The following is a 25,198-nucleotide window of genomic DNA, read 5'->3' on the forward strand; positions in this document are numbered from 1 at the left end:
TAAATACTCTTGGAGGACGTGAGATCCTAAGTTATAGTCGGCGCCCGAGCAGGGATCTGCAGTGAAACCCACTAAAGCTCAGCTTAACTCTAAGTCGCAGCCTTATGAGATCAATATAGTCTCTAATCTAATCGAGAACTCTTGGAGCATACACTTAAAAGTATTTGGATCTTCCATTCGAGCTCAGTTTAGGACGACGCCCGAAAAGGAATCATCTTTGAAACACACCAAAACGCAGCCTAACTATAAGTCGCAGTATTAATTATTCAGTCAATTTAGTCTCTAATTTAATCTACAACTCTTGGAGCATAAACTTAAGTAACTGGTAGCGGAGCATGGATCATCTGTGAATGTTATGCAGCATTATATAATATTATAAATATATTTTTTTACTTGTACACTATTAAACACTTGGGGCTTTCGTAGAAACTCACAATGTGCCATAAAGACTACTTGGACTCATCATTTGAGCTACAATGTAAATTGAAAAACTTTTTAAAGAACATTGCCGAAACATTTAAGTAAAGCATAGAAACATATTATCTAGAAAGAAATCCTGAACATATTCGAAAACAAGTTCAAGACTTTTTCAAAGCAGGGATTCACTGTGAGCTATATTGAGAAAAACTGAACTCTTTAACATATTCAAAGTCAACTGTTAAAGAATATTCAAACTCAACTCTAAGACTGTGATCCATTTCCAACTAGGAGCCAACTTTTCAATTGTGACACAAGCTTACTAAAAATGCATTTAAATTGTGCATTTCTTTTAAATATATTTAACTTTATTAATAGTTTAATATTTTACATAGATAGTTATATAAGTGTTTGACTCTATTCATGTGTCCTTTCGGTTTCAATATATGGTATATAGTATATATGTATTATACAATAGCTTGAAACACTTAATTTACAAAACGAAATATTGTTAATGTACGTTTATTAAGTTATGCAAATATCTATATATATATATTTTTAAGTAAATATTGTATATTATTTTACCACACCATATGCAAGCAAAGGGTTTTTGTTAAAGGATCGTAATTAAAAGGAAAACCATGTGCAAAAACATAAACCTCATTTATGTGCAAAGTTTATTATCATATTAAATAGTATATATATTTATGTGAAGCATTTTGTTGTTGTTGCTGTTAAACAAATTTGAATAGACATTTATATAGAATTCTGAGTCTTAACTTTAGTTAATCGCACTAAATATTGGCATTGGAATTAGGCTAGTTTATAGTTTGAAATGTTAATTTTTCAAAGGGCTGTTTATTTTTTTCTTTGGGTTAGTTGGTTTTGCTGTTTGGCTGTTCTCCAGAAACTTACTTCCGGAAGCAGGAGATGGGATTGAAGTAGCACTGTCTGTATCTCACCTGGCGCTTGCTCTCCGGCGAGCGGTATAGCTCGTTCATGTTGCCGTAGGTGGGAGTGCGTAGATATGCGCTGTAACTAATTGCAATCCCAAAAGGAAATTCAATAAAATACCGCATTAGAATACCTAGCTAGATCAGACTTACGTGGGTCTGTACTGTGCGAAGAGCATCTGGAGGCGATCCATGGGTATGTTGGGATAAATGGCCTGGGCGGGCATCTCGTAGCCAGCGTAGGCGGCGGCGCGTACATCCTCAACGTCCGGTGTCTCCAGTGGATCCGTATCCTGGAATTAACATAGATATAGACATAGGTCTCTACTTAGTTGCAAGTCCAAAGTCAAGTCTACTTACAGCGCCCGCCTCGGCTGTGGAGGGGCGCGCCTCGTTCAGGGCAAAGAGCATGGTCAGCAGCAGGCCGTAGCACAGCAGAATTTGCACAAATTTCATCATTTTGTTCGACTTGTTGAGCTAAAGCTGTAAACCAAATTATTTATAAGCTATATTATTTTTTTTTTAAAATAAACTTCGCACTTGTGTATTGAATATTAAGCGTACATTAAGCATTTCCTTCTTAAAATTGATTTTCGATCATGTTTCAAATTTAGTTTAAATCAAAAATAAGAATAAATAAAATACAAATTAAGAATTAACTTCACTTTACAGATTCCGACGTGTTTTTAGAAAAGTTTTAAACAACGCCTGTTTTTTTTTTTTTGACAATTAAATCTGGTTTAAACGACTTTTCCATTTTTAAAATATTTTTTTAACTGGCTTGATATTTAAATAATATTTAATAATATTAGTTTAAAATAACAATAATTGATTGTTTATTAATAATAATATTTTAAAATTGTATTTATTAATAAAATATTTAATAATATTATCTATAAATAAAATATTAATATTATAAATTGATAAATAAATAAAATAAATAATATTTTCCTTCTTCTAATATATTTGATATATTTTTCGTTTCCTAAACTTGAGTCTGAAAATTATGTATATTTTATCATCATATTACAAAAAATGTAATTAGGAATTTTTTTTTTTACAAATAAAACAAAAAACATACAAAAAAGAGCTTGAGGCTTAGTTTTTCTGCTCCTTTTTCTTTTCTTTCATTTTTCTCAAGTTCAAAAAGTAAAATATATGTGAAATATTTTTAAAAAATTTTTAAAATTGTTTTGAAATTGCTAAATAAAACAACTAGCTGCTGTTTTGAGTTTGTACTTTTATTGGGTATAGTTTTAAAATCTATGGGAATTAAGGCCCATTCCAAAGTTAGATTTTCGCACAGATGTAATCTATGCAAGCAACAAAACGAGGCTCCGTAATTTTAATTGATTCCCGTTTTAACAAAACTACAGTGGCAAAGTCCGTCAGGATAATAGCTCATAACAAAGCAACTAAAGTGGACACAGAAACTGAACAGTTGCTGCCACAAACGTGACCCGCATGCTTGTGTAAGCGTGGAGGACGGCAAAAGGGGGCGCAGGGACCAGGCCGGACATAAGTGCATTTCCGCAATTAAAACCGGATATGAACTCAGCACAGCAGAGGCGTAAAAGTGCAAGCCTGCCACCTGCCACCTGCCACTGGGCAACGTGCAACGTGCTACAAAATGGCCGCCAGACGGAAATGTTGTTCCCAACTTTAATTGAATTCGCTTTGAACGTGATTCAATATGCGTTTCGAAAAGGCCTTAAAATGGTTTCAGTTTTGACTTTTTTTTCTATTTTGGCTTGGGCTTTTCCCCTTTGTTTTCGGTTACGCATTCGGCTATTTGATTTATGATCAACAGCTGTGCAACATTTGCGGCAATTGATTAAATTGATTGAACCTTTGTTTCGCCAACAATTAATGCCACAAATCGGAACACTTACTTTTGGGCTTAAGAGCTGTACAATTAAAGAAAAACTAATTTAAATTGCACTTAAATTAATCAGATATAAATAAAATGTCAAAAATACATTTACATTCCAGTCGTAACTACCCGCTTAAATAGCGCACGTTTAGTGTAGGGTATTTGCCAGACTTTGTCCAGCAACAATTGTTAATAGGTTTTATTAAAATAATTATTGCCTGATTATTATCTGCTGTTGACTGTTCGAGCTTGATAGAAATCAGTAAATATTTATTTTTATACTCTGTTAGCAAGAGAAAGAAGGGCATATTTGTTTTGAATTGGGATATAAACTACCTTTTATCAGATAAAATTTTTATTGCTATATTTCTATATAGAAACTGAGTAGAAGAATATGAATTTGTAATTTGAAGATCAACTCAGCTCATCATCCTGATCGAGAATATATTTATTAAATTTATTTATTTATCCATTTGTATATATATTATTTATGTAGTTCCATCTGATTAGCCCAAATCCTTTATACCCTCTACGTTCATTTTTAATAATAATAATATTGCAATTTATTAATCCCCTGTGCCACATTATATATTCCCAACTATTGATTGGCCTTCTACTTGGCCCATTAAATACCTTTGGCTACAAAGTCGCTGGCATTTGGTGTTCGAATGTTGTTGGTATTTTTTTCAGTGTAATATGTTTTCAGCCTGTTTTCCACTTAAGATCAGAGCCTGCGGCCTCTTGGCTGAGCAACATGACCTACATATTCGCCTGGATAGTTTTTCTAATTACAATATCGCATCGTTTCCGAATGAAAATTGAGAAAAATCAAATAAATAGTGAGATACACAAATATCTGCGAGTTCCTTTGATACAATACTAAAAGCTCAAAGGGAATAGTTGCAGCTTGAGCTACATTGGCACGGAAGGATTGGCCTTAAATACTGCAAATTGGAAAACTTTTGAAAATTCTATTTCTAGCTACTTATATTATATGAGCAGCCTTTACCCATAGTATAACCAGGTAGAACCCATTTTGATCTTAAGATTGGAAGCTATAAAGCATTGATCAGCAACAACAATGTCTATACAATAGTTTAAGACCTTGTTCGTAGATATTTGAATATCATAGCTTTTATTAGATTTTCCCGCACTTGCTCAATGTTTACTATCGAATACGATGCGATATTGTAAGAGCACGACCAACCAGCCGATAATGCAGGCCATGTTGCCCAGCCAAGTCGCCTTGCCGCATTCAACGAGGCCGAAGGGCTGGATCTTGAGTGGAAAACAGGCTACTTGCAGCGCAAAAATGTCACACTGAAAGAAAAAGTAGAGTAAATACTATAGACTATGTACGCAGTTCGATTAGCTACCGCTCTGGAGAGCTGCCTGTCAGCATTTACTAGCTGCTGATGTTGGGCGAGCAGCCGGGAGCTCTCCCGATGGCAATTCACCGTCCAGTCGGAGATCAGATCAAGTATATAGCCATCCAGGGCAAGCACGACGACAAAGCCGAAGCCAACGATTTGATAGAGAATTGGATGGGCTCCAAATATGCTTATATAGTAGCCGAGGGCGGCGGCCGTGACGATCAGACAGAGGCGATTGCTCAACATGGTCAAGCTGTAGGCCGAAGTGAGGCGTTCCATGAGCGCCGACAGCTGCGCGTGCTGCCAGCGCAGATGATGCAGCTCCAGGGTGGCCACTGCCGGGAAATCGGAGTGGAGCAGCTGACGGAGGCGTCTATTGAGACGCATATATAGCCGGAGGATGCGCCAGTTGATCAGGAAATGCATATGCATGACCACGCCCTGACCGTCCATGGCCAGGACATTTAGGATGACCAGCAGCCGCTTCACGTACAAATTAGTTGGCGGCACAAGCTGGCAGACGATCAGCATGAAGGCGAGTAGAAAGATGGCCTCCGCCCACATAACACAATTCTTGGCCAGATAAATGCGATCCAGCCGCTGCTCCAGCCGCTGCTCCAGCTGCGACTCCCGCCCAGTATAGGCATATTGATGAATGCGCCGCAAGCGTCGCAGCTGCAGCACAATCTGAATGCAGGCCCGATCCTGAGGCAGACGTTGCAGCACGCGCACCAGGCAAACGATGTCGTTCACGGTCGAATCCAGACGCACCGTTTGCTCCGTGACCAGATCCATATCGTCGATGACGAACCAGGTGGCAAACAAATCCACAAGCGAGACGGACACTATTATCAGATTCGCCAAACTGGCGACAAGTCGTGTCCATCTCGTGCTCCTGCATTGCCGCAGCTCAAAGTCATAGCGATAGCTCGTGACCCCGATGAATATCGCATAATAGGCGAAGAGCTCGTAGAGCCGACGTTGAATCTGCCGCGTTGCCAACATTCGAACACCAAATGCCAGCGACTATGGCCAAGTAGAAGGCAAATAGTTGGGAATATACTTATAATGGATTGCACTGTGATGCGCCACGCCACGCCACGGGGATTAATCAATATCCATACCATTTTCCCCTAATGAGTATTCACATCTAATCAGATAACTCACTTGTCAAGATATTAAATACCAGTAGGGTATTTTTATAAGCCTTTCGAGTGGAGTTGACATAATATTTATAGTGAGTATTCTAGTCGGTAGAGTCCGTCTGGGTGATGTTAGGCATCCAGCCCCAAACTATGTTAAATAAGGTCTTGAATAACTCGGGTGTTTACAGTCCGATCTTTAGAACATTTTTAGACTCCAAGTTTGCCAACTAAATATGTATATAAACAAAGGAGCAAAGCTGCAGCTTAAAGGAGGAAATTTTTTCGAATTTTAAGCAAATTGGGGCCGTTATCCAAAAAGTGAAATATTCATAAACAGGGTATACCCGCTGAGAACCTACATACCAAGTGCTTGGTATGTATATATATAACTTTCGAGCTATGATTTTAAATTATGGCTCAAAATCGATATTTATCGACATTTTGGAAATGGGCTATCGAAAATTTTTGATAGACTCGTTTTGCGTATGATTAGTTGCATTGTGAATAATCATAAAGGTTGAATCAAAGTTGTTCCCATAATAAAAGTACAATTAAAAAATAAGCAAACAAAATAATAAAAATGTAAAAAAAAATAAATAAAAGTAAAATTAAAAAAAAATTAAGAAAACAAAATAAAATAAAGTACAATTAAAAAAAACTGAGCAAATAAAATAATAAAAAAAAATTTTTAGCATCCATTATATTATATTACATATATGCATTATATTACAGGATTAAGCTTCTTTAAAAACAAAAAGTATGATATCGAGATGTAATTGATTTTGTGAAAGAGTATTTCACAATTTAATTAAAGTTAATCTCTAAAAGCGAATTAATTTAGATACGCAATTACCAGCTTATTTCCATAACTAATTGCAAATTACGCAAGTCAATCAACTTCTAAGAATCAAGCTCGGACGAGGCAACATTTATTATGCAAGAGGCAACACGTGTATTAAAATGCATAATGCAAGCAATTTCGTTGGGTAAGTAGCTCAAAGGACACTCTCAGACAGGATAACGGGCAGAGGACACTAATTACACTCGAGACGAAGCGAATCGAATGTAACATAAATCAAAAAAGCATGAGCAGGACTCGCCCATGAAAATCAAAGTCAGCCAGGACATGGGAGGACATGCCAGGACACGCATAACCAGAGGTAAATAAATTTACGCTTGTGTAGATACCAATTTGCGGGCTCTGATTTAAGTGCTCCTTCGACGCGCCCACATGTCACCCATCATCTGGCTAATTACGGCCGCCCTAATGATATCAAGGGCGTGGCCAGGTGGGCGGGCATCAAAAATGCCGCATGAATATCTGAGCAGCAGCTCATAAGCTGTCGGGTGTCTGTGTGCCTAGCCTCAGGTACAGCTCCTCTGCTCATGCAACAAGCATGTGGCACAGAGTGTGTAGTGGGCGGTAAGGAGTGGGGTGCGGGATTGGGGTTGGGGTGGACTGGCAGTATCTGCCACAGTCTCAAATAAACAGATTCGAAACCGAAACTCAATGGGGCAAGTCGTAAATGTTAATGACTTCGTGCCACACACCCAACCGACGGCTGTGGCAGCTAAGCAGCTAAATTATCTCTTCGTTTTTCATTTTCATTTTTTTCTTTATGGCCTCTGCATTTTTTACGCAGCCATTTTGTGGCTGCATGTTGCTGCGGCAAGGATGCGCCGGGATTTGTTTTGTTTTATGTGCATACTCAAATTGCAGCATTTTTCCTGGTCGGAAATAAATGCAAATCTTGGGGGAAAAACTTAAAGAGCAGCAGAAAATGAAAATCTTTATCTAAAATTGAGCTTAGCTAAAGATTAGAATGTATTTCTCTATAAATTTGTGCACATATTAAAATCATAATTGGGTAACTATTTATAAATAGCGAGAGACGAGATTGCCCGATTTGGAGATACTCTGCAGCCGGCTTTAATCGGCTGCTTCTATTCCGAATGCCCTACTTACCAAATAACTGCTATCTTTATTGTCCGATTAACAAGAATTTACTGGGTTGTATGGAAGATATGGTAGATATGGCAGATATATATGGCAGATATATAGAATTTCATTTCTTTTATTTGGGTTAGGCGAACAGAGCTCTAGATCTAGGCCTAGCCCTAGCTATGCTCAAAGAACGTGGATCGTTTTTCGATAATAATCGATTTAAGCGAAAGGTATCGATGAAATCAAATAAATTAGATCCGTGTTAATGTGTCGAGAAACTGCACTCCGAATATTGTGAAGTGAAAACATCGTTATCTAAAATATTTATACATTTTATAAAGATATGTTACTTCCTGTGGGTAACATTCCTTTCCACAAATTTATTATATTTATCAAACACAAGTATAACGAAATATAAATGTTTAACTGAATCTGGCATATTTTGTAGAAATTTTTGAATTTGGAAGAAAAAAACTGATCCTATTTCGTGAAATTGTCAGCTATATTTTTTGTTCAGAGATAAATTTGCATGTTCAAAAAAAAGATAATTTTTTTTTTATATATTTATTATTATTACTTTTATTTTGAAATAATTAAAATATTCCCCTTTTTTATATTTACACTTTCTATAAAAGCCAGACCCACAACGAAACCAATGAATATTGTATTTTTATGACTTTCTATATCTAAAGAATTCAATATAAAGTTAATTCCCAAAAACTTCTATAATCTTGAAAATTTCTTTAACATAATTGAGATTTTTTTTTGGAATCATTAGTATAAGTTTTTGAGATATAAAAATTTTCTTAATTTAAGTTTTTCACTCTTCCTATAAAAGTCAAACTCTGCCCGAAGCCGATGAATATAGTGTCTTGTATGATTTTCTTAAATAACAAAGATATTTCCCAGACTTGTCTCGTAGTTTTTTATGTTAGTGAAATATGTCAAAAATTTGCCTTCAAAAAACTAGAACTTTCTATTTTGAGCAGCTTTTCATTTTAGATAGCATACTTTTAAGAGCACTCATAATATTAATATAGCTTTCAGCTAAATAAACCAGTTTATAGTTAAGTTTAAGACTTTATATATAAATTAAGTATATTAAATAAAAACCCATTCCGATTTCACTTGAACTCTAATAATTGCGTTCAATAGAAATGTTATAACTATATACCCTATCTATAGCTGAGACTGTGGACTAGCTTTTCAAGCTTTTAAGTCCGCCGTAAAATGACAGCCCAAAAGCCAGGAACAAATGTTTGACATGCAAGGCACCCAGAGCTCCCAGCTAATACCTGAGGCATAGATAATTATAGATATTGTATCTGTAACTGGGACACAGGCGGCAACAAGTCGTAGAATGTTTGATAGATAGAACTCCAACTAGTCAGGCAGTCTGACAGTCTGCCCGTCGTGCAATAAATAAAACTAATAACATGTCGAGCGCAATGTAAGTCGCGAGGGGGGCGGGGGGAGTTTTGGGGTGTGCCGTAGGCATTGGCAAACAGCATACGGTAGTCAGCGAAAACTGAGAGATCAAATGGAATAATAAAGCAACAGATGAGTCGAGCGGGGAGCGGGGAAGGGGTGGGGGTGGTAGAGTGCGGCAAGGGGTAGCCAACATAATCAGGACACTTTTATTGCGGCTGATAAATAAAGCGGCAATGTTAATTGGAAATTTAATATAGGGCTACGCAGAGAGATCTAGAGAGAGAGCGAGCGGGAGAGGGAGAGCAAGGGAGGGAGAGAGGGTGAGGAAGAGAGTGCAATCTTTGGCAAATTGCAATTTTGCATAACTCGCTCTCACCCTACATATCTATCTCTCTCTCCCTATCTTACTCTCCCTCACTCTTCTTTCCTCTCCCTATCTCTCTCTCTCGCTCACACTAGCTGCGACGCATTAGCCACAGATTACGCATAGCTCTCTGGCAACGGCTGGGAAATCCAGCAAGCGGCTTAGTTTTCCATGTTCGGTGTTTTTTTCCACAACTTTTACACAGTTTTTCACCGTTCACCGTTTTTCACAGTTTTGCCGCCGCTTTAAAATTAGCCAAATATTTTCGCCGTGTTGATTTCGGGACATTTTCTTTTGGGCACTTTATGATTTATTGGTCATGCGATACGTTATTTTGTTGACAAATGAAAATTATGAGTACGCATTTTCGTCGCACTCGTGACATGTTTTTCCCCAGACTCCAGTAGAGCAGAATTTTTGGAAATTCTTGTAATTTTAGCGCTGTAAATTAATATTTTATTTGCTGCTTCGCAGCTGTAGCCTACTTTTTGGGGCGGTTGCTGCCGACGTCCATTTGATACTTTTACCTCAACTCAAGGAGTATCGAATTTCTTTGCCAGTTGCGGCTTTTGCGGCTTTTGGTCTGAAAATCCTTTGGTAGTACTGATAATAAATGCGACATCAAAGACAAAACGTGGCAAATGCAGCAATCAATTAAAATGTAGAGTATCGAAATATTTGTGAGAGTTGAGTTTGAGACTTGCGAACATTTTGGGCTAACAAGAAATTCTATCTGTAAGGGACGAAGTACGTTAAGAATCTGGCAAACATATTTCAATTTTTAACAAGCAAGAAGCCAAGATTTTGATTATTTCCTGTTCCACTCCGAACAACAATAAATATTTAAAATAAGATTCGAGTCCGGAACTTCTTTGTTCATTTTATTCATTAGCTTATTTTGCAAATATTACTTTAAAAAAAAGAATTTGTCTCACGTCTAAAAGCCACACTTTAAATATGCTTCAGTATCTTTTAAACAAAATATACAAATAAATATTTAATATCTTCAACTTTGTGCTGTCTTCAAAACTATACTGAAAGCCCGCAGCTTCTACTTTTCAAATATGACTTCAAAAAAGAATTTATCTCATTTCGAAAAGCTTCTCTTTTAAATCTTTAAATCTTTTAAACAAAACAGCAAAATAAAGAATATATTTCTTCAATATATTTTCTATCCATTGATGAAATATCTATTAAAATAAATAAAAATATAATTTTTTTTGCTTATGAACTTTTTCCGCCGCTCAAATTCAAATGTTGGTTATTTTTGCATATCATTTAAAAAACCTATTATTTATTTTAATATTTTATATCTTATATAAAGACTGCTCACAATTGCGCCACTTTAATATATATATATCCCTATTTTTCAATTAAACAACACTTATTGGAAAGCTTTTCAATGCTTGTCAACACTTTCTAATCAATTTGGACTTTCATCAGTTGGGCCATCAAATTTTAACTGCCCTAAAGGCTTTTCTCCCACGCCTAACCAATATTGCGACTGGCAGAGAGTAATAAATATTAAATGCAATTTGAAAGCGGTTTTGTTTACAAATCAAAACCAACATGCCAAACAGTCTTAAAGGTAAACTGGAAAAACTATGCAGCATTCGGAAAACATAGAATGATGCGAACTTTGCTCTGTTACATATCTTCATAAATGATTCACATAATGTTCCAATGTCAAAGGCCCACGCAACTGGCAGCTTTTGTCGGGATAGGCTTTTCCTCTGCCTCTGTCGTCAGGCGGTTTTAAGTAACCCCAAAAGTACATCTTTCTTTTTTGTGTTCCATTTTTACGCATGAATTTCAATTTGGGCAAAGGTGAAGCGTTGCCAAAGCAGATGATTAATTGGCCGCATTTGTCAACCTGTTGCGAAAAGCAGTTATGAAAAACACATTTCCCCTGGCACCTTAATGTCCGAATGTCAATCTATTTGACGGGACATTTCTTTTAAAATTCGTCAGTTGTGTTTCATTATTGAATAATAAATGAAGCGAAATCAGCTAAGCACTTGGATTGAGGTAAGATTTTTAAATCAGTTTTGCTGAATTAATAATTGAATATTTTAAAACTAAAATAAAAGTTGACATTATTTGTAATTAAAATAAAATTATATTATATTAAAAAAATAAAATGACAATAAATTCAAACACAATAATAGACAAAAATTCAACATAATATCTAACGTGTTTTAAATATTCTAAAAAAATGAACTCAATATTCGATTTGGAAAAGATCTAAATTTGCTAAGAATTTATTCAAAAATAAACAAAGAATTCAAGAAATTTATTACCCGAGGCTTTTTTAAAACATAATACTATTGTAATTTTAGAAAATTTAGAAAATGTCGCATTGGAAATCTTTCAATTTAAAAAGTTCATGTTATAAAAATATGAAACTTATTGAAAATAATAAAAATATTTTACTATATATATATATAATATATATTAAATAATAATAACAACTGAAGAAGCCCATTTAAGTTTTCGTAAATTTTAAATGTAGAAAATATCTAAAATTGTAAAGAGCTATTTTTAAATAATCGTTTATAAAAAGGTTTAAATAATATTATAATAATAATAATTATAAAAGCATTAACCGGTTCCAATAAATTATTAATTTTTCGTAATTGTAAAAAAAATTTTAAAATTTTTAACAACTATTTTTAAATATTGGTTGTACAACATTGAATAAAGAAAACTGAGTTGACTTTGTTAAAAACAATAAATGTTGTCCTTGACATTATAAATATATTAAATATATTAGATTTTAAAAGTATTTTATTATATATAATATTCCCAAATTTAAAATATTCATATATTTTTATAGTGTTCAAAAATTGTGAGATTGTGAAATTTTAATTAAAAAGAGTTTGTCTGGCTCAGATATATATAATCATCACGTTTTTTTTTTTTCAATATTTTGAAATACTTTCGAAACGCAAATTCCATCCTATAAAGTTTGAATTAAGTGAATGTCTTTTCTACAAATCGCTCACGAAAAATCTTCAACAAATATATCACTTAACACACTTCACGTCTGATCAATAAATCAATTAGTGCCCGAATCGAGGGCTTCACACGATTAAAACCAAGGCAAACATTAAAACGAATTAGGCAAATACAATAAATACGAAAACTTACCCAGAGAAATACGAGGATAATGTTCTAGCTAAACAAATAGCGACTGCGGCGAGATTTGAGCGCGAAAACGATTTTTTGGCTTTTATTTAGTGCGCGTTTTGTTGCGCCACAACGGAATTGTCTAATTTATGGAGCTGCAAACAGCAATGAAATGCAATATTGTTGAGGAAACTGCGCTGGAAGATCCGTTTCGGGTTCGATGCTGTCGCCTGTTGACTGTGCCTCGATGTGAACGCCAAGAAGTGAAATTGTTAACTCGATGTTGGCCATGGACGGCGCTCGGCTTTATATACAAAATAGCAGACGACGGCAGCGACGGCAGCGACGACGGCGACGACGGCGACAGCGACGCCAGCAGCAGGAAGCAGGAAGGGTGTTAGGCTAGGCGCAGCAGTGTGGGGGGTGTTTAAGGTGGGGCAGGAGCTAAAATTGGCTTAGGCGTGTGGCTACATGATGTTGCCGCCCAGCTGCTGTTGTTGCTGTTGTTGTCGTTTATCGTTGCCAACGCTGCGTATGAGCAACGTGCGGCTTTCGAGCCGGATTATTCACCACGCGCGCACAGCTTGATAACCATGCGTGCATGGTGAGTATAAGAAACTCACCTGTTGATTGGCAAAACTTGTTGCATACTTGTTGGCGCTGCCTTCGGTGACGTCATGCGGCCAGCACTTTGATTTACGAGCAGCCGCTCAACGTGCGCCTGCCGATAAGCAAAACGAGCTCGATTATTATTTTATTTTTACTTATGTTTTTTTTTTTTTGTCAGCACTTCTTCATCAATTAAGCAAAAAGGCGCCGCTCTTCGATGCACATCAATTTGCAATGCAACATCATTAATTTGGCCAATAAAACTTGACACTCGATTGCCAACAGGCAATTAAACTTGGCCGTAGCGTCAACTACGTGAGTTGCATGCGCAAAGCGACAAAAAAAAAACTGATCGGGACTGCATTTTGTATTCCTTTACTTGCTGGCCATAATGATATGCATTGGCTCCTGCACAAAGCCAAAGAGTTGGCCGGCAGTTTGTCTTGGCTTGAAGAGCGTGCGTCATTTGCATCAAGTTTGCTGAGTTTGGCCAGCAGAAAAAAAGATTGATGAAAATTCTTAGAGTTTAAATATAATTAAATATAATTTAAAAAATGTTCCTTGAGCTCGAGGTTAAATATTGGAAACATTTTGAATAAAATAAAATAAATCAATGGGAAAAATATATCCCAAGATGAACGAGAAAAAATATGAAAAAATATATACTACATATCTAGCTAAGAAAGTTGATTTAAACGTTTTCCACGAGCTCAAATATGGGTAAATTTCTTATAGAAAGTTTCAATTATAAAATACAAAATATAATATATAAAAAAAAATAATGAAATTAAAATATAAAATATAATATATAAAATATAAAACATAGAATATCTCAAGAATACACGACTTTCGTGATGACGATATTTATTTAAATTTTATTTTAAGAAAACGGAAATATCTCAATAAAAAGCGGAACTCAGGATACGAATAATAAAAAATCAATCTTGACTGACTTCTTTTAAAAAAAAATTAGAAAAATCTCAAGAAAACTCAGCACTCGGCATACAAATTTAAAATCTTGAATGAATACCGATGTTTATTGTTTTGGAAACAATTCGGCAAAAAACTCATGAAAAATGTTTAAAATATTCTGCGTAACAAACATATTAAATTCTGAAATACAAGGGAGCAACAATAATTCCAACAAAAAGAAGGACTAATAGGTGACATTTAAAGTAATAAAAGAATATTACATCTTGAGTCTTGACAAGGTTAAAAGAGCACTTCCCATTGAACTCAGAGACTATCACAGCTAGAGCTACCAAATTTGGTATGCATTCTATCCTTAACGTGAAAAAAAGTACAAATGCAAATTGAAAGCATATCAACTGTATGTGTGTGTGCGTGTGTGTGTTTGTGCTATATAACTAAGTGCTACTTCCGTTTGGGCCAATCTCAACTAAGTACAACAAAGAGCATTATGGTTTTGCACCCAGAATTGGACGCTCCGATAAGGCTACAAATATGAAGCGTTGCACGTGTAAAATAAAACACAATGAATGGGTGGATTATGGGTGTGTGTGTGTGTGTGTACGTGCGTGTGTGTGTGTGTGAGCTTTTATGAGCATGCCAATCAATATTAGTGCGAATTAGTGTACGACAGCTACTGTGGATTATGCAAATGATATATATATATAGATATATATATATAGATATATATATATATAGATTTCAAGTTGACTTCTAGTTTATTTATTACGCACACTTGCAGCGATAAGTTGTATACGATTCAGATAAATTATGTGTATATATATATAATAATAATAATAATTACAAAAATGTTGAGTTTACAATTCATGTTTACAGATGATTTCAGTTAATCGCGCGAACAACTTTCATAGCCAGCCAAAATAAACCCAATCGAATTGCAATTGTTGTTGGTGTCGAAAAGCCGCAGTCGAGTTGGTAGCTAATTGTATTGAATTGGTTGAATGTTTGTTGTTGTGTTGGATGTTTGTTGTTGTGTTGGATGTTTGTTGTTGGCTGGTTTTAAAAACAGCTGACGGCATTGAAATAGCAGCGCCAATACATGCGGCCACCTCCATTGGCGACGTGATGATGGATGCGCCTGGCGCCGGAAGCCGGCCCGGATCCGGCTGACGCTTTGCCGCCGTTTGTTGCATGTGCCGCAGCGTTGCCAGCTGCCGATGATGCTGCTGATGCTGATGCTGATGCTGCAGCGCCAATGCCGCCGGCTCTTCTCTGAAAGCTCTTTGCCATTAACTGAAATTTTCTTATACCATTTTCCATGCTAATTGATATCTTTAATTGCATATTTTGGTTTCAATATCCAACTTACTGTTTCGCCAGTCGCGCGATTTATTTGATTTATATCTTTGAAATCATAATCCAACATCACGCCAGGATCATCATCGCTATACATGTGAAAGCTGTGGCTGCTCATCGGCATTTGGGCACCTGTTTTGTCCACAAAATCACAGCTCGAAGAATACTTATATATATTATATTCTTAAGTAAAGCTCAGCTCACCTTCCTGCGTCGCCTGCAGCGGCTCCAGCGCATTCTTGTACTCGTTGGGCTTCATTTGCATCATATTCTTGTTGGCATAGAAATCGCCAATGCGATGATCCTCCCGCTCGTTCTCCAGCGCATGATGCAGCGCAACCATTAGACGATCCAGCAGTAAAGCAGCCCGCTTGGGCACCACCATCTATGGGAGTTGTAGAGTTCATATTTAGGATAAATTTGTTTATTTACAATTTCTTGAGAGTCAGTTTGTAGAGAACTTTATCGAAGGACATCCTAAGATGTGGGACTTGGGGAAGATCGATATCAATAAAGTGGACTAAATAACTGTAGAACTCTCACATGTCTACGAATTCTAGATATGCGTAAGAAATACAATTTTAATAAAATTTACGCAGTTCCCTCAAGAAATGTGTTATCCAACACAAAATTAAAGCTCTTTTCAATATTTATCATTTAATTAGCTTGACAATAAAGCAGACAGATGTTCGCCTTCGAAAGGTTACCATTTTTATTTATTGAGAAACAATATTATCTTGAAAATATGTCTATGGCAAATAAAATCAGTAGAGACTTTATTTTGCCTTTGAACGATTCAAGCAAAGTTGCGACTGCAACTTTCTGCTCGTTTTTTGTTTGCGATACTTTTCTATTATATTTACAAACACATATAAATTTTTTTTCAGATATATCAGATATATATAATAGATTTACTTCATATAATGCCCGTTTCCCAACTAAAACACAAAAATAAAGCAATTAAGATTTTGTGTAAATATTTATAAAGCCCTGTACAATATTTGTCAACATTTTGCATACTTCGCCAAAATTTGAGCCTTAGACTTTTAATATACCCAATAAAATTGAAAATAATGAAAAATAAACTCACTTGTTGTAATACACTATTTGTCCATTCTTAATGAGAGCTTCCAGTAAATAGAACTTTTCCGCAATAAAAAACTGAATTTTCAACCTGGCTACCACGTTTCTTATGATTTCTTTACTTTAATATAACTTAATCTACGAAAAATGGATAAATTATAATTATAATACATTATTATTATTAAAAAATTGGTGTTATTATGTACAGGAAAATGGCCGCAACGAAAATTGAAATTTCTTGCAAATTAAATTCAATTATTTGACCAAAGCATTGTGATTTGCGAAAAAATAAAGAAAATAAATTGAGCCTAATGAAAATATTCCAAAAATATGTTTAAGGATAATCAAACTAGGTTGAAAGGGAAAAAATTAAATGAATTATGTACATGGTAAATCAAACTGTTAAATATCAAATCAAAAAAGTTAAATATATATATAGGTAAAATGATTGCCTTGGAAATATTATTAAAACATTTCATAATATAGAAAAAGTTATACTAAATATAATACTTAAAAATAAAAGCGCAAATAATAATAATATATTTTACAATAATATTTTTTTCTATTCATAGAAAAACTAATAATAATTGAAATATATTAGAAACGCGACCAAAACCCAACTTAGACAGCTCTCGAATAGTTTTCGACAATTTCAACTGGCGTACCTTGCGTATACGCAATTTCACTAACATGGCGTATACGCAATTTAGTCAACGCCCACAATACAAATTTTTGGACTTGACATTTTTTAAACGTGTTTTTGTTGTTGATTTTGCGCACAAACTCAAACAATGTGACGTCAGCTGCGAGAAGAGAATTTGGTGTAGGCTGAATTTGCGACAGGGTAGGGCTAGGTCCCTTTGCAATATCAAAGCAAGCAATTCACCTGCAGGGCAAGCAATCAAATGCAAAAAAAAATATACAATTACAAATTTTTGTGTGTAAAACGAGACGCATTTTGGGCTTGACCAAAGCCCACGCAGTGGGGGCGTTTCAAGGGCAGGGGCAGGGGAAGGAGAAGGGGAAGGGAAGGGCCGGCTGGGGACCATCACTCACCGGGTACTCATCATAGCTCATGTCAGCCGCATCGTTGGGCGCACTGAAAATCTCTTCCGGCTGGCTAACGGTCGTCGCAGCGATAGCCCGCTTCTCCAGGGAGGAAGCAGCGACGGCGGGCAGCAGCTGCTCATCGGTATCCATGTCCTTGCGCCTGTTGACAGCGGCGCCCATCAATTGCCGGCACATGTGCAGCTCAAAGTTCTGCAGCAGCACGAGCAGCACAATCAGCAGGCCAGGCAAATAGTTAGCCCGACACCTGCTGCTCCTGCTGTTGCCCCCCCCGCTGCTGCTGCTCCCCTCCAGCAGCTGGCGGCGTTGGCGTCGCTGCTTTTGGCTGTCCAAGCGCCGCTGCAGCATGCTTCTCTGGTGATGGTGAGAGAAAGGGACGTAGACTGGACTAATTGCTGGCTCTACTTGGATTTTGTGGCGAATTGGATGCACTTTTCCGCTGGCCGTGCACACTTTGAAATTTCAACTGAAACGTTCGCTTTATGCGCTGCCCGCTTTTATAGACGATTTTTGCTGCTGCGACTTCTTTATTTTTATTAACACACACATATTTTCTTGCTTTTTTTACAATAATGAAACATTACATTACGCTTGTTAATCGTCTGCGAGGGCAACTCAAGTGGAGGCCGCGTGGGCGGGGCTTCAGCAGGGACATCAAGGGGCGGGGCAACAGTGAAATGCTCTTTTCAGGCTGTGATTTACGTTGGCTACTTGTTGGCTTTTGCTACTTGTTGTTGCTGTAATTATTGAACATAAAAATGCCATGTTTGGCCTGCAGCAGTGTGTTATTAACACACACACACACACACACGCACATGTTGCAGCCAATTGATCCTGCGTGCTTTCATTTTTGCGATTTTTCCGCAACTAATGAGCAAAAGTGCGCAACGCTGTGGGTTGTCCTTTATGCCAAGGCTAAGTTGAGGGATTTGCATGTCTGCGGAACTGCACAAAGCCGTCCATTCATGAATTTGACCGGGCCCAAAGCGCACCCACGCCTGGCGCAAAAATAACTTTTTTTAAGCACCACAAAATCGCTTCCCCAAATTTGAAGCACAATCAAACGCATTGCTCGATCTCTAAGTGCGTCCATATATCCGTTCTATAACATCTGGAGCACACACACCTGCACAGCGGGTGGCTGTCGGCAAACATTTGATGCGTTCCTTGACCCCGCAAATCCATTCATTTCCCATACCACTTAACTATATTAATTAAATCACAACATGCAAATCATAATTAAAACCCCAAACAACCCCCCCCCCCCCCCTCACCCACCGACCCTTCACAACAAAAAGCAAACAAAGTGCTAAAAAGTAAACATATGCGACTCTACTCCGTTTCGATCTAGAAATGTTATTATATATGTAACATACATATGCACGCTGGGGTTTCCTTTTTGAATACCCTGCATAAAAATGAACGAATAGAGTATCATTAAGTTGGCATTTTTTAGCCTCGTCAGGAATTATTAAGTATATTGTTTTGTATTGACAGCTAAGTCGATGTATTCTCTTTTCATCCAAATAAATTTATGGTATAATTTTAATATTATTATCAACCCTTTTTAATTATTTTCTTCTAAATAACGATATTTCACTCCAAATACTTTCAGAATTTGGGTTCGTACAGCAATGTTTTTACTTTGCAGTTGCCCATAAAAGCAAAGAGTTAGGTTTTTTCAATTATTCGTTGGGCTCAAAAAACAAAAGGGATTTTAACCTGGGTTCCCAATTGACTAAACTATTATTGACGGCTGTAACTTTAGGTTCAAAAAACAACAACAAATTGGCCACGCCCATTAGAGCCCGGTACTGATAGATCTACGTGTCTCTTTTAGTCGCCTTCTACGACAAGCGGAGACATGCTGTGGAGGTATTCTGTTGCCCGCCAACCACACGGGTTAGAGTATGATGCAGTCGGTTGCACCCGACTGAAACCTAAACTTCTAACTTAATTAATAGTAAAAATGCTATTAAACTAAATACAAATCGAAAAGAAGTTCTTACTATGCCAAAGAAAAACTTTTTAGTACCATCCAAATAAACAAATTACTGCTACGCTTTATTTATGTTGTTTATTATTATTTGTATAATTATTTTTATGATAATTATAATAATTTTTATATTTTTATTATTATTATGTTCATTTTATAATTATTGAGTTGTTAATTTTATTATTATAATAATTTAATGCTGGTTTTGGCGACCTTTCCATTTTTATATATTTATTTATTATTATTAATATTATTATAACTTTCATTTGTATTATTACGGCGTGATTATTATATTTTTTTACTATATGTTATAATATTATAATTAATATTATTAGTACATATTATAATAATTTGTATTTATTATTATTATTAGAATTAATATTTTACAAATATTTAAATTATTTTTATTTAATAATATTTCACTATTATCTTTGCTATCATTGTTTTTATTAATTCCTTTATTTCTTGCAGTGCAAAACACTTTTACAGCATCCCTGGCAGTTGTCAAAATGGCGGTCCTGCGCAGTATCCAACACTGCTTTCAGCCCAGCAAAATGTCAAAACAACAGCGAGCGAGACCCCGAGAGAGAGAGACAAAGAAAGAGCGGGAGAGAGCGAGAGAGCGATTGCTGTGGCGTCTAGAGGGCGGCCTGGTAGCACACACAGCATCCAGTGTTTGGTGGGCTGGCAGCCGAGGCGCCAGCAGCTGCTCCAGGTAAACGATTTCCGAAAAAAATATAAGACTCGTGTTGTCCGCCCTCGCTGGTGGACGCGCGGGAGGGGTGTGGTGGCAAACCAGGCGCAGTTGTGTGGAAAATGTTGTATTGAATGTGCACAAAAGCGTTGGCCATAAAATGTGGCACACAAACAATTAACGTTAAATCAAAACAAATAAACAGGGACGAGAGGCACACACAAAATGTCAAGGACTTAAACAAATTGCGGCAGCTGCAAGTGTGAGCCGAGATAAACGTCAGGATCTGATTTAATTAAAGGTGCTAAAATGCGTGCCTACTATACCACAAAGGATAACCGAAAATACGGCGATATGAGCTATGAGTAAGTATGTGTGTGTATGTGCGAATGTGTGTGAATGTGTGCGTGTGTGTGTGAATGTGTGTGTGTGATTGTGAGTGAGTGCCTGCAGTCGCTTGTTTGCTGAAAGGACCAATTCGTATGCCATTTGCACGTCGAGTTTCCTCTGTTTGCTTATCCAGGCCAAAATGCAATTTGAAGCATCAAATGGGAAAAAATTGAAATACACACAAATCCCTGTCAAATGGGCTTACTTCTTAAGCTTCTTCTTCTTAGCTGATGACACAAAGGCGTTATAAGAGAAGCTATAATTGTTCTTACGAGCTTCTCACTCAATCAAATAGACTTTTTTTCTGCATGCTACAAAGAAAGAAACGTTGGGAATGAGGCATAAAAGACGTAACGCTTCTCACAACTTGTTTTAATTTTACCAATTTGCAGTAAGTCTTTGCCTTGTTTATCGCTTCTCACTTAGCCAAGAAGTGCTAGATTCTAAAGAGAGAAGCGTTGCGAGCAACGGGCAGAGATAAAGTCTAAACCAGTCCTAATGCTTATCTAATAGCTTTACACTGTTATTTGGCTTTGATTTGTCTACCTTCATGCATATTAATAGTGAAGGAAGAAGCGTTTCGAGAAGCAGCAGTAGCCAAAGCCTACTCATTAGCTTTACTTGACGCTTTTTGCGGCTAACGCTTCTTTCTTTGCAAATACTCTGTCAGCCGGCTTTAATTTGTTCGAGAGAGAAGCATTGAGAGAAGCTTTATCCGTTTTTAACGTATATTCAAGCTTTATTTTATTTTAATTAGCTTTTCTAACCACATAGGTACGCTTGCCACTGTTTGCAGCATTTCCTCATTTGCTTCTTTCCTCGCTTCTCGCTCTAAATTCAGCCATAAATTTGCTCAAGCTTGTTGCTGGTTGCACATGCACAAGTCAGCTAGACTCTATTTCTCACACTTTTATTACAAAAACAAGTAAATAAATAATAAAAAAAAAGGAGAAAACATTGACAACGTCACGTCCTTGGGCCCATAAAAAGGACGCCTAAGACTTGTCCGTGCCTGGCGCACTAAGAGATGCTCAAGAGTGTGAGGACTGTGTGTGTGTGTGTATTTGTGTGTGTCTGTGTGTTGGTGTTGTTGTCCCTTATATTGTTTGTAGTTTTAATAAATGATAGTCAGCAAAAAATATTACAAGCTATAGGCAGCTTCTTGAGACACGACTCTCCAAGACAATGAACTTTGCCTGGTCGGCATTTAGGAGCAATGAAAATGTAGACAGTGTCTAGCGTTAGCTGTACAAAATTTAACAAGTTTTATTTGCAGTCCTTTTTTGTAATTGATATATATAAAATATGTCCAAGAAGTGCATTGTGCACAAAGAAATAATGCTTTATATTTATATTTTAAAATAAGAAGCATAAAAAGTAGTTTATGGTTCTGGTTCAGCATATTTCGACTTTGCATTTAAATGAAGCCGACAAATTAAAAATTTGCTCAAATAGTTCACCGAATAAATTAATTTTAAATTTGTATAAAAACATTCGGTTTTCGTATTATTAGCTAAGCTCTTAAAAGTTGAAATTCCTTATTAAAACTAATCATCTTTTTATAGTATCGAGATTTAATAGTTCACACTAGCCCAATACTTCATTTTCTAGTTAAAAGATTTACTTAACGTGCTTTAATTATATGTATTTAATTATTATATACATTTATTTTTAAATTTATGGAGAAAGTATGAAGTATTTGAAATCGAATGCAGATTAACTTAAGCATAAGTTATTTAATTATATATATTCAATATAGGGTAAAAAAAACATTATTTTTCGATGACAAAAATATGAAATCTAAGAAAAAATAAAATAACGTTTTTTTGGTTTTTTCAGTAAATTTTGTTTGTTTCCAACATATAAAGAAATATTTAGTTTATATATTGAACTGTCAAAAATAAATGAGGATTCAATGTAAAAATAAAAACTTAAATGAAACATAATTCTTATAAAATGTGTAATTTTATATGTTTCATTCTAAGCTTTTATTTAAATAGTTATTTTCTTTGACAACTTTAGATTTTGGGACAACGACATTCGCAAAAAGCATGCTTTGATAAAAATGTTTAAAAAATATAAAATAAACTTTAATAAAAAATTGCCAACTTTTACGAACTATTTATTTACAGAAGCAAATATCTGCTGGATCCAAAGTATATGACAAAGCGTGATCTACAGCATTATTATCGATACTATAATATGACCAAGAATCGTGGCCAATTCAAGAAGATTGTGATTATCATATTCTGCGTGTGCGTCTTCTCCTATCTGTTTGTGGACTACAATCTGAGGACGCAGCTGCTGCGGCTGCGCGATCGCTTCGATTTTATATCGCGCATCGACTATGAGCACAATGTGAGCCAGGCATACTTTATAGACACGCCCGGCTGCCGGATGCCCTACTTCGAGGTGTTCGACGAGAACATAGCCCAGTTTATGTTCAATCCAACTTCTGTCAAGTGCCGCAAGCCCTTGACGCGGACGAGCGACGTGATCGCCGGCCAGCTGCTGCTCAACATGGACGCCAAGGAGCAGCTGAAATATTATAAGATCAAGGATCTGGCCAAGATCAGCTGCAGCTATAGAGAAGTGCGCCGGCGGACGGACAACAAGAATGAGCTGCTGCCGCCGGTGCCCATCAAGCTGGCCCAATCGATGCAACTGCCAAAGGATTTGGAATTTATGTGCATGGAATGCCAAAATCTGGCGGGTTCCATAATCTACAAAGATTGTCACTTCTTTGTGGTGGATAAGCCGGACATTAAGAAGAGGACCACAAAAAGAATATTCAAGAGCACCAACCTTGATAATTCAACTGCACAGGAGCCCCAAGATCGCCTCTCGGTGATGGTCCTGGGCATTGATAGCGTCTCGCACCTGAACTTCCATCGGCAAATGCGACGCACGGCGGCCTATATACAGCAAAATTTATCGCATGTGGAATTCTGGGGCTACAACAAGGTAGGCGACAATACGTTCCCGAATTTGGTGCCGCTGCTGAGCGGCCTGGACGATCAGGAGCTGAATATATCCTGTATCGCGCCGCTGGCGCGTCCCAGCTACGATGGCTGCAGATTCCTCTGGAAGCGCTACAAGCAGGCCGGCTACAAGACGATCTTTGCCGAAGATGTTGGCCTCCTCGGCCTGTTCAATTTTGGCCGCAGCGGTTTTCGTGAGCCGCCAACAGATTACTACCTGCGTCCCATGCTGCTGGAGATGGAGGAGCAGATTGCCAGCAACAAGGACACCAATATACAGTTGTGCATGGGCGGGCGACGCACAGCGGATGTGATGTTCGAGTATATGCGAAAGTTTGTGCCCCGGATGCGACGTGATCTGTTCTTCTCGTTCTTCTGGTCGGTGGCTCTCACCCATGACTATTTCAATGCGCCGCGCATGCTGGATCCGCAGCTGGCATTGAATCTCCAACAGCTGCACGAGTCGGGCGTGCTGAATCGGACGCTAGTGCTGCTTATGTCGGATCATGGCTTGCGCTGGGGCTCATTCCGCAGAACCTATCAGGGCATGATGGAGGAGCGCCAGCCGCTGCTCATAGCGTTGTATCCCGCCTGGCTAAAGCAGCGCTATCCGCTGGCCATAGCCAATCTGGAGCTGAATGCCAAGCGCTTGATCACGCCCTTCGACCTGCATGCCACGTTGCTGCAGTTGCTCGATATGCGCAATCTGCAAGCGGATCGACTGCAACAGAATGTCGCCGAGCTCAGTGACATCGACAGCACGCTGCCGCGTGGCATTAGCCTGTTCATGCCGGTGCCGGCGGAACGCAACTGCGACCAGGCGAGCATTGCGCCCCACTGGTGCACCTGCCATCAGCGCAAGGAGATGCCCACCAATAACGAACGCGTCCAGCGTGCCGCACGCTATTTGGTCCGTTTGATCAATGATCGCCTTTCCGCACATACGCAATGCCGCACACTCTATTTGAACTCCATACTGCAGGCGTTCATCGCGGCGCCGCACCAGAAGATTGTCAAAGATATTAACAACGACTATTCGGTGGATATAACGCTGCGCTTTCAGACCAAACCGGGTCTGGCTGTCTTCGAGTCGACGGTGCGCATGACCGGATATGTGAGCACCCTAACGGGGACCATCAGTCGGATCAATCTGTATGGCAGCCAGAGCTATTGCATCAAGGATTCGTCTCTGAAGATGTTTTGCTATTGTCACAGATAAGCGTTAATCCCCATTTAAAGACTTTTATGCCCAATACGTAGCCTTAGATCTATTGCTTACACCTAGTTCTTAAGTTAAGCCAAACTATTTCTATGAAATATTTAGCGCTGACTTTGTATAAAGTTATTCAATTGAATCTTAACTACCAAACAAGCTCGCAAGTCTTCTGGCTAGTTGAGAGAATTCGGACGTTTGTATTAATTTAGTGACAATAAAAATAGCTCCATACACAAATACAATAT

The 25,198-nt window shown here is 37.4% G+C and overlaps 3 protein-coding genes across 4 annotated transcripts; 1 reads left to right on the top strand and 2 right to left on the bottom strand.

Annotated features, from left to right (window-relative positions):
• Nucleotides 1-984: 984 nt before the first annotated feature.
• Nucleotides 985-12,898, bottom strand: AstC (Allatostatin C). 2 transcript variants are annotated; one of them, XM_064692528.1, is made up of 4 exons: nucleotides 12,652-12,898; nucleotides 1,731-1,853; nucleotides 1,524-1,663; nucleotides 985-1,449 (listed from the first exon to the last, which is right to left on the bottom strand). In XM_064692528.1, the coding sequence occupies exons 2-4, from the start codon at nucleotides 1,827-1,829 to the stop codon at nucleotides 1,329-1,331; spliced, it is 360 nt and encodes a 119-aa protein (XP_064548598.1). In that variant the 5' UTR covers nucleotides 1,830-1,853; nucleotides 12,652-12,898; the 3' UTR covers nucleotides 985-1,328. The 2 variants fall into 2 exon arrangements, with proteins under 2 accessions (XP_064548598.1, XP_064548597.1); XM_064692527.1 differs by having other exon boundaries at nucleotides 1,014-1,455.
• Nucleotides 4,402-18,156, bottom strand: AstCC (Allatostatin double C). The gene is made up of 6 exons (XM_064692545.1): nucleotides 17,665-18,156; nucleotides 15,730-15,910; nucleotides 15,539-15,657; nucleotides 15,244-15,462; nucleotides 4,620-5,642; nucleotides 4,402-4,563 (listed from the first exon to the last, which is right to left on the bottom strand). The coding sequence occupies exons 1-6, from the start codon at nucleotides 18,022-18,024 to the stop codon at nucleotides 4,402-4,404; spliced, it is 2,064 nt and encodes a 687-aa protein (XP_064548615.1). The 5' UTR covers nucleotides 18,025-18,156.
• Nucleotides 18,157-20,449: 2,293 nt separating this feature from the next.
• On the top strand, nucleotides 20,450-25,195 carry LOC135435465 (uncharacterized). Its single transcript, XM_064692530.1, has 2 exons — nucleotides 20,450-20,731; nucleotides 22,889-25,195. The coding sequence occupies exons 1-2, from the start codon at nucleotides 20,676-20,678 to the stop codon at nucleotides 24,954-24,956; spliced, it is 2,124 nt and encodes a 707-aa protein (XP_064548600.1). The 5' UTR covers nucleotides 20,450-20,675; the 3' UTR covers nucleotides 24,957-25,195.
• Nucleotides 25,196-25,198: the final 3 nt, after the last annotated feature.

This window comes from Drosophila montana, unplaced genomic scaffold (genome assembly GCF_035044405.1).
Source record: "Drosophila montana isolate Dmon_TW-CO22-7 unplaced genomic scaffold, ASM3504440v1 contig_3619_1, whole genome shotgun sequence".
In the NCBI taxonomy this organism is placed as follows: domain Eukaryota; kingdom Metazoa; phylum Arthropoda; class Insecta; order Diptera; family Drosophilidae; genus Drosophila; species Drosophila montana.